Source organism: Corythoichthys intestinalis, chromosome 14 (genome assembly GCF_030265065.1).
Source record: "Corythoichthys intestinalis isolate RoL2023-P3 chromosome 14, ASM3026506v1, whole genome shotgun sequence".
Taxonomy (NCBI): Eukaryota; Metazoa; Chordata; class Actinopteri; order Syngnathiformes; family Syngnathidae; genus Corythoichthys; species Corythoichthys intestinalis.
The window spans coordinates 42,357,029-42,374,816 of NC_080408.1; the positions used below are offsets into that span (position 1 = coordinate 42,357,029).

The 17,788-nt window shown below is 38.3% G+C and overlaps 1 protein-coding gene across 1 annotated transcript; it reads right to left on the reverse strand.

The window, feature by feature from the left end:
• Window positions 1–2,284: 2,284 nt before the first annotated feature.
• On the reverse strand, window positions 2,285–14,852 carry LOC130929376 (pyroglutamyl-peptidase 1-like). Its single transcript, XM_057856476.1, has 5 exons — window positions 14,747–14,852; window positions 14,248–14,300; window positions 14,017–14,133; window positions 5,562–5,794; window positions 2,285–5,477 (listed from the first exon to the last, which is right to left on the reverse strand). The coding sequence occupies exons 1-5, from the start codon at window positions 14,775–14,777 to the stop codon at window positions 5,258–5,260; spliced, it is 654 nt and encodes a 217-aa protein (XP_057712459.1). The 5' UTR covers window positions 14,778–14,852; the 3' UTR covers window positions 2,285–5,257.
• Between the last annotated feature and the right edge of the window lie 2,936 nt (window positions 14,853–17,788).

The following is a 17,788-nucleotide window of genomic DNA, read 5'->3' on the forward strand; positions in this document are numbered from 1 at the left end:
TTTCATTGTCACATTATTTGTTTAAAAGTTTAAAATATGCGAGTGAATCATTTTTTAAAGTCGCTTTTGTTTTGTTTTTTCACGAATTCAATTAATAATCATCATCAATTAATGATTCTAAGCTAAAAACGACATTTTGTATAATGAATAAAATTACTGACCTTTTATGACTAGGTTGAAACAAAAGCGGTTATGCGACGTCTGTAAACCGGGGTTTCCAGGGTAAAACGGACAAATTAAAAATAGTTTTGGGGCTTAATACGCCATGAATCTGCTATGGCAGCATATAGACATATTGTTCTATCAAACAAGTTTTTTGGGCTTAATATACAGCAGTTTCTTTTAAAGACGAGTGCAAGAGCAGAAACTGCTTTCTCAGTCTTATCTGTGATTTCCGCCATTTTTTTTTCTCAAGCCTTTTCGTTCGTATACGTTGAGCTTCTCTGATGAGAAATTAAAAAGCAAAGAATATCAAGTAACAAAACCAAGCATTTTAATTTTCTAGGTATTAGAAATGTGTGAGGATTATCCAAATTTCGGAGGGAATCACAAAAAAGTAATATGATTAATACTGTGGTTGGCCAATAAAGAAAATATTGCTATGCTGCCATCCTGTGGCAGTTGTAGTCAATTACAAAAGATAGTGTTGCACCTTGAGACACGAGTAACGCGAATGTTGAGCCATAGGCTGGCCTATAATTTGCTTTGACTTGCGATCAAATGTTTGAGATGCGAGCATGTTATGGTGGCACTGAACGCAACTCATTTAATAACACGCAACGGTAAGGGCAGGAAATCAAAAATAAATCTGCCAATCCCAGATAAAGTATTGTCCAAATAATAATCATACAAAGGATTATATTTTGGGGGGAGAATCAATCATAAATTTGCTTTAACATCCACAACCTGTAATGGAATAGCAGGGCAAAAGAATACCATTACAACCCTTGTTGCAGCGTGTATTAGATACACAAGCAGGTGGCGCAACTCATGTAGAATGATAAAATTAGAATAGAATAGAGTAGAATAAATAGACCTTCATTGTCATTATACAGTTGTAGTTATACAGTTGAAATTGTGAAGCATTTCCCTTTAAAGTGCAGGAAAAGTAAAAATCTCGAAAGTGGCTTGCAAAACTAAAAAGTATAAAATCTAAATAAATAAATATAAAATATGTATGAGGTAGTCCTATGTTCAGGCAGTGCAAATAATTGAAGTAAAGTAGCAGCACTTGACAGTGAAGGCATTGAATATTGCACATTATTATTGCACATAAATAAGTATTGCACATAGAATATGTGTGAATAGAAGTAGCAGAAGTTGACAGTGAGACATTGAATATTGCACTTAGAAAGTATTGCACATAGAATATTGCATGTAACTGAATATTGGACATTGAAGTGGTGTTACTGTTCAGGGTGGAGATAGCTTTAGCAAAGAAACTGTTCCTCAGTCTGTTTGTTCTCAATTTTAAACACCTATAGCATCTCCCAAATGGGAGCAGTTCATACCAATACTTACTGGAATATATTCTTTATCCCCTGCAACAAACAACTAATATTATTATTACGAGTACAATATACTGTATGTCTGCATTAGAAAATTGTTTAATTTCTTTATAATTTGTTGTGACTATTTTTCTAAAAAGTACTACATTTATCAATAATTAACTCTTTCAGTACCATTTACGATGATAGACGTCCAGCCATGTGTCTCTTTTCATCATTCTGCTGTGAATTTAAATTAGTTTGTCACTAGAAGGCATCCAATCCATTTGAATTAGAAGGGATGGCCCTCTCAGTTCAAATGGATTGGACGTCTGTCGCCGTCAATGGCAGCCAGTATGTTAATAGATTGGATCAACGACGTTTTTCTTTTTATAAGTTACACTAAAAACAGTTTTGTTGTGTTTATAGAGTGGATATTATTAACTTTTAATGAGGGAAAAAAATTGAGGCGAGTGCTACGAGTTATGGATTAAGCGAATTTTCACTTTTCAGCCCAGTAACAAGGGTTCACTACACTTTATAACTTCATTTAAACGTAAAATTTCCCATTCTAAACTGAAGAAAACGGAGACATGAGTAAACAATAAACAAAAGACAGTACCACAATACAGTAAAAGTATTTGCACATTGCAATTTTTCTCAGTGAGCTTGAGACTGATGGGAGGAGAGATGAGGATGCAATGAAAGAGAATAAAACGTAGCATTGACATCATTAGTCATTAAAAGGTCACACAAGTTTATTCTTCAAGGTCAGTTCTTTGAAGGTACACGGGCCATCTAGACACTGACGTAAATAAACGCGATAAAAGGTCATTTCTTTGTTTCTTTCTTTCTTTCCCCTTTAGGCATAGCAAATCCAAACAAACATACAGCATTTATATGTGTTTACAATTAATTCAACCCGAAAAGAAAAGGGCAGACAGGAGAAGCCGAAGCTTATTGAATTTTTGACATTCAGATTGCCTAATGATTTCAAGGTTGTTGTTTTTTTGCTTTTCCCCATCCCCATTGATTGTTCATTTTCACAATAGTCCATTGTCGATCGTGGCGATGTGCGAGCTATGTTAATTAAATCCAGTAGATTAATTGATAATTCAGAGGTTAGTTCATCAACTTGATTCGAACCAGAAGATAGGGAATAGCTGAGGACCGATGGCAGGCTGTGTCCGCCACCCCCTTTTCGTCAACTTAATCCTCGTCGCTGTTTCCATTCCTTGCTGCATTCCGACGAACATTCATCTCAAGGTTGCGCAGCTTCGTAGTGCAGTGTTGGATGCCGCCAGGTCATTCACCTGTAATATGTCATCACAGGCCTTGTTGAGGCTGACATGCACTCCAGCGATAGCATTGACCGCAGTAGCTGCCAATTCCACCGATCGCTTTTGACTATCCAACACTTTGATGATGTTCCGACGAATCAAGTGTGCTCCAAGCCCCTGCAGAAGAATCGCAGCCAGCAGCACAAAAAAAAGAAAAACATCTTCGACGTCTTCCACTTCGAGTGTGGTCAGACACAGTGGCCGCCATTTTCCCCAGCATCCTCTACATATCCAGACTTGAAAGTGTTTCCCGGGCAGGCACATTGTCCAGGTTCTGATCACATTGTAGAAAAGATCTTGTCCAGGGCGAAAAGATCTCGTCTTTCGGGGACTTCAAAACTAAAATGTTTTCAATCGGTTACAAAACATGGGTAGAACAGAAATAAAATATAACACATTAAAATGTGTTTGAAACCGAGGCTGAACTTATCGGGCATACATATTTGTAAATTGTTCATAATTAACTCATGATTATTTTTTTAACTCATTTACCAGTACAACATCCACTACAAGATGAGTATTGCATAACTAGTAATAACTGATTATGACCAAGGCTACGATCTAAGAATAACAGGGTCTCTGAAGGGTTCAACAAGCCAAATTTAAGACTTTCAAAGAATTTGATAAGACCACAATGAATAAAATTTATGACCAATTTCACATCGATGCCGGCAAAAAACATACATGAGTTGAAGGAAAATTGGAGGCCTGGAATTACTTGCAAAGTATTTGAATTTATTCCCAGCTCTTTCACACTGTGATACAAATAAGCACGAAGTACTACTACTAGTAGTAGTCGTAAAGTAACGTCAATAGATTTTTAAGACCTTTTACAGTCGTATTTAAGACTTTTTATGCAATTTTAGGAGAATTTTATACATTTTAAGGCCTTAAATTAAAATTATTGGATTTAAGATTTTTTTTTTTACTTTTTGAGATCCCGCGGATACCCTGAATAACACATTTCAGTGACGACAAAACAACAGATACATCACTACAAAGTAAGTTTAATACAATGCAGCCACTTTCACATTTACTGGTACCTTCAAATATTGGTTGCAGCAAGGGCATAGGTTTGGTCTCAACATTGGTAGGGACGATATAACCGCATAACCTACATGTCCACTTTTTGCTGGGGACGGGACATTAATAAGACCAAACAGATTGGGTAAATGGGGGTCACGGCTACATTTCTCATGAATATGAACCTAATTAATTGATAGGCTAAATTATCAATGCAAAATAAATCTATTGACTTATACTTTAATTTGTATTGGTTCAGGTGATAAACAAAATAAATCTGTATTGACTTATACTTTAATGTGTATTGGTTCAGGTGATAAACCGTTCGATATAGACCTTTGTTTTGAAAAACTACTAAAACATTTTCAAAACTTCCAGAATAAATGTCTGGATTTTATTAACAAATTTATATTGCAATATTTGAACATAAGTTATATTTACATGTGTTAATCATCTAACTATCCAGGAATGCAAAGAAAAAAAAAAAAACATTTTTCTTAAGACCACTCAACATTGTGTGTCTAAATAAAGAAATTAAAAGTAACTGAAAAAACTTCATAGTCAGGGATCAACAAAAAAAAAGTATTTATTAGTATTTTGCAGGTTAGCAAATTCTCACAGTTTAATGTGAACTCTGTGGTCGGACTTTTAGTAGCAAAATTAGTAGTGTGTTCCCTCACACCTCTACAACCCTGATTTCTTTTTACATTACTTACAGTGGCTGCTACTGCTAGTGGTAAAAAAAAAAAAAAAAATTCGAAGGGCGTGGGGAGGTGGCATGTTGTCGACATGTTGCATTTTTTTTGAGGGATGTGGGTGCGTGTGTTAGGGGTTGGGGGGTCAAGTCATCAGCCAATCAGCCAAAAGGAAAAAAATGGACTGGCACATTCAGCAAGTCCAAAGATGTCAATGTAAGTCTGAACATAATGCAAATCACTTAATTATGGTAGGGTCAATTATATCCTTACAACATTTAGGAAGACATTCTAAATTACTTATATAACTAAAGTCATTATATAATGCAAATAAGGTTGCTTGAAAGTTGGTGGGGACAATTTGAGTATCCGGAAATGTTGGTAGTGTTATGTCCCTACCGCCCCTATGCAAACCTACGCCCTTGGGTTGCAGGTTCAGTGTTCTCTCCTCAAGGTCATTAAATCCAAATTGCAGTGCCATTTATGTCAAAAGGAATACAGTTTGGTGCAAAACAAGCAAAATGCATGGAAATGTTGGGTGGACACATTTTAACAAACACAAGAATGTTTGTCAAAACAAGCCTCCATACAGGAATATTGCACAGGCTTTAAAATGATCATCACTCATACTCTAAATCGCCTCTATATGTAGTTTAAAAGTGATACACCACTATGGTGTGAGGAATGATACCAGTTGAGGCAATCTCAGGAGTCAGCAGAGGTGATCGTACCGCTGCTGAGGTGCATCTTTGCAGTTCGGCTCGTCATTGTTAACCCCGTCCAGGAGTGCCAGCATCTCCTCGACGACAGCCCGAAGCGCTCGGCCCAGTTGCTGGCTGCTGTAAGGTTTGCCCAGTGGAGGCACATGTATGAAGGCGGAGCGGCCGTGGCCCAGAAACAGTGATGAGTAGTAAGTGAAGTCGCACAGGTATCTGTCAAAAATACAAAACTTTGTTAATACAGTATGTTTTGGAAAGATTTACCGTATACACAATGACAAAACCTTCATCACACACCTTCCCGCATCCTTGGACACTGACACAGTGACACCTATATCAGATTTGTTAACCCTTTCGCAGACCTTGTCCATGTCCAGAAGAGAGCTGATGCAGTCGGGCCCGTCTTCCATGCAACATTGGGAAGATGGGCAGAAGCGGCAATTGTCCAGGCGTTTATAGCCCTTATTATGGCCACACTGTTCCAGAGTGACTGTGGTTGCTAAGCCTGACACACCAACGTGGACTACTAGCTGCATTCAGGACACCCAAAACACAGAAAAAAACATGATTTTACGTTCAATCTTAAAATCAGCAGCGTTTTTATAGTTCACATGGAGTTACAATCACTATATGTTAAATACCACCTGATACCACTCAGTTCGACTGAAAGTCACTATTAGAGTTGTAACTAGAGCTGGGAAACTTTGGGCACCTAACGATTCGATTACGATTCAGATGCTCCGATTCGATTATAAAACGATTATTGATGCACCCCCCTCTTTTTTTATTTTTATTATGTTTTGTACATTAGTTCCAAAATTGTTCATAAATACTCTCAGGCTAAACCAAACTACTATTTCAGTAACAAGTTAACATATAGCAGTAAACAAATATACAAAAGTAACAGTAAATAAAAAACTCCAGTCCACATTCTGTATCAGCAGCTTTAAACTACATTCAATTAATTTAATGTTGTGAATCAACCATTAAAGTTGTTAAAATTGCTCCCGTTATTCCATAATTTCCCTTTTGTCTACTTTCGACATGTGAAAGTTTTCAAACTATTTTAAAGATAGATTAAAGTCAATATTTTACCGATTTAGGAGTATTTTAGATAAAAAGTTAATTAGGTTTGCTTGGAAGGTTCACTACAACAGCCTTGCAGGGAAGTGTACTGCTTTAAGATGGCGGCCGTTTACTAACGCCCGCATCTAGCTTTTTGTAGATGTGCTGCTAACGCTACCGTATCTATATTGCATCTAGTCCTATATAAATGATATCTACCGTAACATTATGTGGATGTACTTTGTAGCAGCTTTTCGGCAGCAGTCACGTATGTTGTTGTGTTTTTTTATCTCGTGGCATGAGTTGAGCTAGAGCCGTGAGTTGATCATTGGCATTACCCGAGGGGCTGGGTAATGAAAAGCATGATGTTTAGCTACTCTCGCTCCGTTCCTCATTGCTTCCCGAAGACTGCGCGGCGCGCTGAGTGTGTTTTACTTCCGCTTTACTTGACATATTTCAATAATAGGAATTTGGATGTTTGTGAATCGTTCTCGAATCTTCCACTGCCGAATCGCGAATAATCTAAGAATCGGAAATTTTGCACACCTCTAGTTGTAACGATACAACAATCTGGATCAATATATCGATTGGTTAAGCAACAAGCCAATCAAATCAGTTGAAATGCAAAATATCGATGAAAATCGCCATCTTTTAGATATACGTGCTGTTTTGCTCAAAACAATGTTTTTCATTCAAATGTCTAAAATGTTTCATTATGAAAGTCTAAAACTGCTTTTTAGTTCTTATTTATGTGAAATGTAACATTGTGCTAAATGCGTACATAATATATTAAATCGATCAAAAACTATCGAATCAAATCAAACTTCAGAATACTGGTAAATATTGCATCATGGTAACACCCCTAATAAATCTGGAAATTTTATTTTTTGTGGAGTGAGGGCTCTATCCTGTTATCTGTTGAAAAACTCAACGAAATGTGTATTTTTTTGGATCATTTGTTAGCACACTACCGTAGTTTTAGGACTATAAGGCGCACCTGACTATAAGCCGCCAACCACCAAATTTGACACGAAAATAACATTTGTTCATAGATAAGCCGCACTGGACTATAAATCGCAGCTGTCCTCACTGTATAATCGGATATTTACACCAAAGATATCAACCGGTAACAATTTGTTTGAGAGCGGCAACATAAGACTGTCAAAAGACCAAATGAATCACCATGAAGCTTTGAACCAATTAGCTGCAAAGCTTAATTGCAGTTTCATTTGGCCATCACTGCTCCCTTGGGGGAAACAGTCAATCTCTGCTGCCACCTGCTGTCAACATTGTTGTCATTCAACATGCCTCCTAGCATGCATTGCAACACTGCAGATGTAAATAACAATCAAAAGTCAAGTTCTGTGCTAATTATTTCTTCAGCTAATGTTCCAGTTGTTTCATTAATTGCTACAGTGGTATGAAAAAGTATCAGAACCTTTTGGAATTTCTCACATTTCTGCATAAAATCACTATCAAAAGTGATCTGATCTTTGTCAAAATCACACAGATGAAAAAAACAGTTTCTGCTTCACTAATACTACCCAAACATGTATAGGTTTACACATTTTAAAGAGGATAGTATGCAAACAATGACAAAAGGGGGAAAATAAGTAAGTGAATCATCGCATTTAATATTTTGTGCCCCCCACCCCCTTAGGCAGCAATAACTTCAACAAAATGCTTCCAGTAGCTGCAGATCAGTCTGGCACATCGATCAGGATTAATCTTAGCCCATTCTTCTCAACAAAACTGCTGTAGTTCAGTCAGATTCCTGGGATGTCTGGCATGAATCGCTTTTTTTAGGTCATGCCACAGCATCTCAATGGGGTTCAAGTCTGGACTTTGACTTGGCCATTCCAGAATGTGTATTTTATTCTTCTGAAACCATTCTGAAGTTGATTTACTTCTGTGTTTTGGATCATTGTCTTGTTGCAGCATCCATCCTCTTTTTAGCTTCAACTGTCTGACAGACGGCCTCAGGTTTTCCTGCAAAATATCCTGATAAACATTTGAATTCATTCTTCCATTAATAACTGCAAGTTGTCCAAGCCCTGAGGCAGCAAAACAGCACCAAATCATGATGCTACCTCCACCATGCTTCACAGTGGGGATGAGGTCTTGATTAGTGAAGGGTCCAGTGACACAAATGCGCGGGTGCGCGCGCCGAGCTCATGGAGCAACCCCTGAGTTGGTGCGCGTATCGCTACAAGAAAATCACGTGACCGATGCATAAACTCATTGAACTGTGTCGACACAGTCATGACGCGGTGAACTGGTTCAAAAGGAAGCGCGTCTGTCAACGCGATGGAGCTGCTGAAACAATCCACGTCTCACAGTTACTTCCTCGTCTACATGCTGTGGAAATGGACGTAACACAGGAAAAACGCACTTGTCATCTTCCATTCAAAATATAATTAATTTTAACGTAACTCTTAGTTTATTAGTGTGACGGGTACACGCGGGTCCGTCGTCTGCGGTGCTGGAAAATATTCCCTTCAATGCCTTCAAGAGATTCTGTTGGCAAGTAACCTGCTAGCTTAGTGGTTTATGCACTCGCCTTTCGTCCACAACTCGTCGTTCGCGTGAGTGCGATTCTTGATCTGAATGGATTCTATCACATGTCATGGCTCAAAGATATCTGATTATATTATTAATGTTTTTTTTTTTTGCAGCTGAAATGTTGCATTTGTACTTTCAACCTGTCACATACAAATAGTAGCCACCTCCTCAATGGTGAAGCATTATTGGGCCAAGCATGAGAATGAAGTTTCTGATAATCCCAAGATAAACACGGGTATTAGGCTCGAGCGTTTACGTCACAACAGCATGCGAGATTTGCGACAACGCAGCCATTTCGGAAGCACGTCTGCATCACAGGACATTTAAACTTAACGGCAAATACAATTCAACTACGAGTGCCAAAGATGGAAAAAAGTAAGGAAAACTTGCCAGTTCGATACAGAGACAAACTTGTTACCACGGCGAAGGACAGATATGTGAGCAATTTTAAGGATGTGAACAATGTTGACCCTTACGAGCAAGCCAAACACAAATGGAATAAAGATGTCGACAAGCTTCCACCACTACGCGAAATGGACATCATGCTGTATTTAGTGTTTGGTGTAAGTTACTACACTCATCAGCAATTCCGAAACTACAAATCGCTACAAAGCGACGAACAGTTTTGCTGCGGATGGGTGCAGGATCTGCACAATATGAGCATAGCAAACGGCAACACCATCTTTCTAGCAAAGGTAGGCAATGTGTGTTTACATTAGTCTGTGACCACGGATGTACAAATTTTTTGTTGCAGAAAATGTAGCCTGTGTACAAATTCTTTGCCACTCTCTCACGTCAAAATATTACAGCTTTTTCATTTAGCAATGACAGGAATTGTCTTATGAAGACAATGCACATGTATGCATGCTAGTTGTTTAGCTGTAGCTTTAGCTAACAACAGGCCGACTTAGGGCATAAAGTTACCGAAATTTGCGTAAACAAACGAAATTAACTTACCGGAGTGGAAGTGCATAGAGCAAACTCCGTGTGTAACTGGAGAATCAAACGTTATGCCCTTCCTTCTGATCGAGGCCACCCATGCCATTCTTCGACGTTTGGTAAGTTCAGATATGACCTTTCCCTCGCCTTTTCTCCATGTAGGGATCCGGAAGAAACTCAATGGTGTTCCGTCGAGCTGTACATTCTCCTTTCTATTCGATTGGTTGTTGCAATTCTTTACCGCACAATAATTTCCAACCATTTTTAAAGAGCGACCTGTGTTGAAATGCCTCATTGTTTATGTTTCCCGCTTCCAAAATGGCGATAGCGGCGGAAACCTCGCGAGTGCCACGTCATACGCTCGAGCCTAATAGAGTCATTCCTTTACTTTCCCACAGTAGCTTTTTTGGTAATTTATTGGAAATCGGTAATTAAGCTGTAATTTATTTATTGTCCACTTCAATTTTTTTCTGATGGGCAATGGTCGCACTAAGATGACGAAGTGGGGAGTCAAGGAGGCAATGCAACTGTAGAAGAAATTGCAAAAGTGCAACGATGCATGGCTGAGCCGAACATGGCACGCAATGCAGATTTTCTTCAATTCTGGAGGAGCTATTGGACATCTTATCCAAACCTCTTTCAACTGGCTAAGAAATTCTTGTGCATGCTGGCATCGTTGGTTGGTTCCATGCGAGTGTGTGTTGTCCATAGCAGGTGAAATTGCTTGTTTAGAAAAATAAATAAATAAAAAGGAACCAACTAAATTTTAAACATTAAAAAAACAATTGTTTTTAAATAAAATTTTATAGAACAAAAAGTCCACAAGCATCCTCATTCACCCATTCATTATTACTTACATATTCACATTATAATATACGTTCACATAATTTAAAGATATGGAATAATGCAATATGAATGCAAAGACTTAAATGATTTGATTTTACATGCTATGTCATCAATTCAGTGTCAGTCTGTCAAGTGGGTTGCCAGTAGGGATTTTTTTATGTCCAGCAGGTGTCAGTATTCAATGACACAGTATCCACACTGTGTCAACACAGTGTGTCACTGTGTCGACACGCTTCATGAGGTCTCACGAACACATCACTAGTGTTGATGTTTGTGTGCTGTTCCATTTCTCCTCCACACATGACGTTGTGTGTTACTCCCAAACAATTCAACTTTGGTTTTATCAGTCCACAAAATATTTTTTAAAAACTTCTGTGGAGTGTCTAAGTGCCTTTTTGCGAACATTAAACGAGCAACAATGCTTTTTTAGACAGCAGTGGTTTCCTCCGTGGAGTCCTTCCATGAACACCATTCTTTGCCATAGTTTTACATATAGTTGATGTGTGCACAGATATTGGACTGTACCAGTGATTTGTGAAGATCTTTAGCAGACACTATAGGGTTCTTTTTTACCACTCTGAGTATTCTGCGCTGGATTTTGGGCATCATCTTTGTCGGAAAGCCAATCCTTGGGAGAGCAGCAACAGTGCCAAACTCTCTCCATTTATAGACAACCTCTCTGTCAATGAACATCCAGACTTTTAGGGATGGTTTTGTATCCTTTCCCAGCTTTATAAAAATCAACAACCCTTGATCGCAGGTCTTCAGACAGCTCTTTTGACCGAGCCATGATGCACATCAGACAATGATTCTTATTAAGACAATTCTTACCAGGTGTGTGCAGGGTCCCCCCAGAATTGATCAATCTAAATTCAAGACTTTTAAGACCTTTTTTAATGCCATTTCAACTGAAAATTAATACTTTTCTTGCACCCATTATTTAGATCATATTGAATCATATTAAATAAATAAAGCACTGAACATCAAATTTAACCTCAATTACTAAGTGTGTTTGACAAAAGAATGCAAATATATATATATATATATATATATATATATATATATATATATATATATATATAATATATATAAGATACAACACATTTAAAGTAACATTATAAAGTCTGTCAGAATTTTTTTAAACACACACACGCAACACAATAATTATGGACAAAAAGAGGAGGAGGACAGGACTCAGACCAGCCATCTTCTGTAACAGGCTTGCCGCTAGCGCACCTGCCAAGACCCCAGTGAACATGGCTAACTCTCGAGTTAAACGGCGAAATTCACATTCATTCGAAAGGCAAACCGAAATGTTTAAGCAGCTCCACTGCCTTCGCATGACCCATAAACTGCAACCTAAAGTATCTGGATGTAACTTGAGCCCCTATCACATACTCCAAAACAACAGGAATATCGCGGGACTTAACCGTGCAGCAGTTGTGTGTGAAAACAATTTCCCGTGTCGACTGACATGGGAAGCAGTGTGCGTGAAAGCAGGCGTTAAATTCCCTGGTCACAGCAGATGGCTGATGACTCAAATATCATAGCGGCGGCTATAAACGCGGGTCGGGCTATACCCGCAGACCAGTTCGGGTCGGGCTGAATTTTTTAGGCCCGATTATACCTCTATCTTAAAGTCTTGATGAGCTTAAATTGACTGCAGTTACGAAGTCGGGAATGCTCCCTCCGGAAAAAAACACGATTTGACCTTCATTATGTTTAACAAACTTTTCCCCCGTTATTTTTTGTGGAAATGCATTTATAATCATAAAAATATGTAGACTATTTAAACATTAAGAAAATGTGCGGTTTTTCTGGCAACTGAATTTTTTTACAAAAGACAGTTAAGACATCGGGAACGCTCCCTCTGGAACAAAACGCGATATGACCAACATTGTGACAGCCGATGCCAACCAAAAATGACGTAGTATTCTAAACAGATCACCAATGGACTCATTTGAAGTATATGAATGGTGGTCTGTTTTGGTGTTCAGAATCCACAATACTTCTGCCTGCTGGGTTTTCGTTCCACGCATTCCCGATGCAGAGGTGGGTGGATTCTCCGTTTTGCCGGTTGTGGTGGTTTGGCACGCACTAGTTGCATTTCGATTTGTAGTGCAGTGCATCGTAAAAATTCTATGCGTCATCTTCGTTATGGATTTAAAAAAAAAAAAAAAAAAACTACGTCACGGATATAATTTAGGTTGCACTGAGATGTTCTTGAAAATTAAGACCACGCTGAAAAAATTCCAGACTTACAACAGCTAATTTAATACTTTTAATACCTTTGATAATGGAAAACTAAATTCAATGCTTTTTCAAAACTTTTAATAACCCACGGGTACCCTGTGTGTGTTTTATAGTGGGCAGGGCAGCTTTAAACCACTCATCAGTGATTGGGCACACACATGGCTTAAATTGTTTGCTAAAAATTGGTTTCAATTGCTCTTTAAGTCTCCTTAGGCAGAGGGTTCACTTACATATTTTTCCTCCGTATGTCATTGTTTGCATGCTATCCTCATTAAAATATGAAAATCTATAAATGTTTGGGTGGTTTTAGTTAAAGCAGACCTGTTTTTACATCTGTGTGATTTTGAGAGGGATCAGATCACATTGATGGTGATTTTATGCAGAAATGTGAGAAATTCCAAAAGGTTCAGATACTTTTTCGTACCACAGTAGTTATGGTATTTGGAAACACTTGATTTGACAGTGGCGCCATAAGACTATCATAATTATGACATGACACTGTCATACTGTCATGAGCATTGGTGAATGCTTATGACAGATGGAATTTAATGTCAGCCGACAAATTATCATACTTTTGAATGGATGTAAAAGATCCAGGCAGGACATAAATGGAGTTAGTAACATAATTCTCCGGATGACACTCGATGACATCTGTCATAAGCATTCAGTAATGACCATGACAGTGTCGTGCCATGTCATAATCATGACTGTCTAATTACAGTCTAATAATGCCACTGTCAAATAAAGTGTTACTTATCAACCCAAATAAATCAACAAATAAGCTGCACTGGACTATAAACCGCAGGATTCAACATGACGGGAAAAAGTAGCGCCTTATGGTCCGAAAATTACCGTAGGTTTATTTTTTCTCAATGGGACAACAGAAGTACTACGCCACTGACTTTTGTTATCAATCGAGTGCAGATTTTTGCTACTCACACTCACTATAAAAAGAGATATTAGATGAGATGTTAAAATTATTTCAGTAAATATGCACGTTTTTGTGTGGTGTACATTTCTTAAATATATCTTATTTTGCTCAATAAAAGAAATTTGGTACAAATACTGTTTGCACTTTATGACTCACCTGTGGTAGGTGCTGTTCCCACAGAGATGGAAGTAGATTCTGCACTGCCTGGTACTCCACAGGCACCTCACAAACAAAAAGATCTACAGCCTCACCCAGCCCCAGTCGTTCCAGTTCCTGTCCGTGAAACAGTCCTCATCAGTTATCCATTCCTCCAGCCACACTTGTGTTTTGAATTTGACACCACCTTTATTCAACACAGTGAAAAAATACTTCAACTTGTACTTGTACCTGTACTGCTACCCAGCTGGAGTTCACAGCATGTTCTCCAAAAGGTTCGAAGCCTGAAGAGCAAAGAGGAACTCCTTACTGACAGGCAGGAGACACATTATGGAAAACGTCATTTTTAAGTCATAAATTGGGTCATTTACATATCAGCGATCCCTCTAAAAATAATTATATAAAGGTAATTGCTGTATTTTCAATGAATAATTCGGGTTCCTGAAGAGATCTTAAAAGAGTGCTTAACAGTAAATCCAGGTCTGAAGGTTTAAGTTAAACATTAACTACAGAAGGTTGTTAATCTCCCGTTTGGTTCAAGAAAAAAAGTGTGAAATTTTTGTCTTTCTGAACTAAAATGTGAAATGAATTGTAGATTAAGTTCCTACTTTGATCCGGTCGGTTAAATTACAACTCCTGTTTTATGTCGAATATGCCAAATTAGAGCAAAGATAACTGTAAATATTAACAATTTGTAATAACAGTTTAGTTGTATATTAAGTCAACTCACCTGTTACTATGACTTTCTTCTTATTGCCCATTCTTGTTATTATTCTGAGTGGAGTGAGTTTTTACCTCCACCGCTAACATTGGAGAGCTGTCATATGACCCGCAATGGACCGGAAGTGAGGCAAAATTGAAGCGCGGGGATTAGCTTTTACTGCCATCTACTGCCTTGCGTTGCATATTACGACTAGCACTGAATATGAGGAACGAACAGAGGCAGGCGCCAACAACAACACACACACACACAAAAAAAAATTTTTTTAAACAAATTTTACAATATACTAGTCCTTCTCATAAAATTAGCATATTGTGATGAAGTTCATTATTTTCTGTAATGCACTGATAAACATTAGACTTTCATATATTTCAGATTCCTTACACACAACTGAAGTAGTTCAAGCCTTTAATTGTTTTAATATTGATAATTTTGGCAAAAAAAGTCAACAAGAACCAAAAATCCTTATCTAAAAAAATTAGCATATTTCATCCGACCAATACAAAAAAGTGTTTTTAATACCAAAAAAAAAAAAGTCAACCTTCAATTAATTATATAAGCTATGCACTCAATACTTGGTCGAGAATCCTTTTGCAGAAATGATTGCTTCAATGCAGTGTGGGATGGAGGCAATCAGCCTTGGCACTGCTGAGGTGTAATGGAGGCCCAGGATGCTTCGACAGCGGCCTTAAGCTCATCCACAGTGTTGGGTCTGGTGTCTCTCAACTTCCTCTTCACAATATCCCACAGATTCTCTATGGGGTTCAGGTCAGGAGAGTTGGCAGGCCAATTGAGCACAGTAATGCCATGGTCAGTAAACCATTGACCAGTGGTTTTAGCACTGTGAGCAGGTGGCAGGTCGTGCTGAAAAATGAAATCTTTATCTCCATAAAGCTTTTCAGCAGATGGAAGCATGAAGTGCTCCAAAATCTCCTGACAGCTAGCTGCATTTACCCTGCCCTTGATAAAACACAGTAGACCAGCACCAGCAGATGAAATGGCACCCCAGACCATCACTGGCTGTGGGTACTTGACAATGGACTTCAGGCATTTTGGCATTTCCTTCTCCCCAGTCTTCCTGCAAACTCTGGCACCTTGATTTCCGAATGACATGCAAAATTTGCTTTCATCTGAAAAAAGTACTTTGGACCACTGAGCAACAGTCCAGTGCTGTTTCTCTGTAGCCCAAGTCAGGCGCTTCTGCCGCTGTTTGAGGTTCAAAAGTGGCTTGACCTGGGGAATGCGGCACCCGTAGCCCATTTCCAGCACACGCCTGTGCACGGTGGCTCAGGATGTTTCTACTCCAGGCTCAGTCCACTGTTTCTGCAGGTCCCCCAAGGTCTGGAATCGGCCCTTCTCCGCAATCTTTCTCAGGGTGCGGTCACCTCTTCTGGTTGTGCAGCGTTTCCTGCCACACTTTTTACTTCCCACAGACTTCCCACTGAGGTGCCTTGATACAGCAATCTGGGAACAGCCTATTCGCTCAGAAATTTCTTTCTGTGTCTGAGCTTCTTGCTTGAGGGTGTCAATTATGGCCTTCTGGACAGCAGTCAGGTCGGCAGTCTTGCACATGATTGCGGTTTTGAGTAATGAACCAGGCTGGGAGTTTTTAAAAGCCTCAGGAATCTTTCGCAGGGGTTTTGAGTTAATTCATTGATTCAGATAATTAGGTTAGTAGCTTCTTTAAAGTATCTTTTCATGATATGCTAATTTTTTGAGATAGGGATTTTTGTTTTTTCTGGACTTTTTTGCCAAAATCATCAATATTAAAACAATAAAAGGCTTGTACTACTTCAGTTGTGTGTAATGAATCTAAAATATATGAAAGTCTAATGTTGATCTTATCACAATATGCAAATTTTTTTAGAAGAACAGTATATATTAGAATTGTACCAAAAGCTGAATTCTTGACCGAAACCGAAAACAAAAAAAATACTCTTTTTTAAATTATTTATTTTTTAAATTATTTTAATTCATTATTTCCCGATTACAGTGATCCCTCGTTTTTTGTGGTGAATGGGGACCAAAACCTGCCGCGATAAGTGAAAAACCGCGGTTGCACAAAAAAATGTTTTAGACACAGATACATACATGTATTGTATTGTACTTTTTTCCCCCCAAAGTATAATTTAAAAATAAACTTTAATGTAGGCCATATATATTTTTAATAAATGTTTTTTAAGCACTTCAAATGTAATATTTATGATAAGTTTTAAACATGTTACTGTCCCACCGAATAATTTGTAAACAAGAATAATGTAGAAAAATGCTTGTCTTTATTTATTGCTTCAATGAGTGAGTCCACTCAAATCCCCTCAAGCTGCTCTCTTACACCCAATTGAGTTGCCACAGCAGCGTGAACAAGTTAAACGTTGATTGATGCATGCGGCGCTTTGAATTTTTGGCTTCTAAGCATCTGTGACTAAATCAAACCTTAACGTCTGTCAATCATCGTTAACTTTACTAAGCAACTCCAGTGCACTGCCTGACCATGAAAAGCGGCAGGAGCGGGAGTGAGAGACTACGTGATCAGGACTCTATAAAATACTGCATTTTTTTTTTTAATTAAAAAAAAAATTGTGATGTACTGAGGGCGAGAAGTTTGAGGTGCGAAGTAGCGAGAGATCACTGTAATTATATCAGGGATGTACCGAAAGCAAAATTCTTGGCGGAAACCGAATATTGGAAACACTTGCCCGAAAAACCGAAAGGCCGAGTAATACACGTGTATATTCATTATTTATTTTAAAAATTATTTTGGTTTATTATTTCCCGATTTAATGCCCTTTGCCTTTTTTTTAACAATCAGGTGAAAGTAAAATATTGTCGCTTCTCATAAGTACGCAAACATCTTCCAAAATGTTCTAAGACCCCCAAGGCTCGAGAAATTTTGTTTGAAAGGTGCAGATTCCGAAACCCCTTGGGACAGTGGCGCAGGAAGTGGGGTTCTGAGGGTGCTGCAGCACCCCCTGATGTTAGGTGATTTTTCTTTTTTTAAAATAAATAAATAAAACATTGAAACAATGGCATATTTAACTTTGGGGATTGATT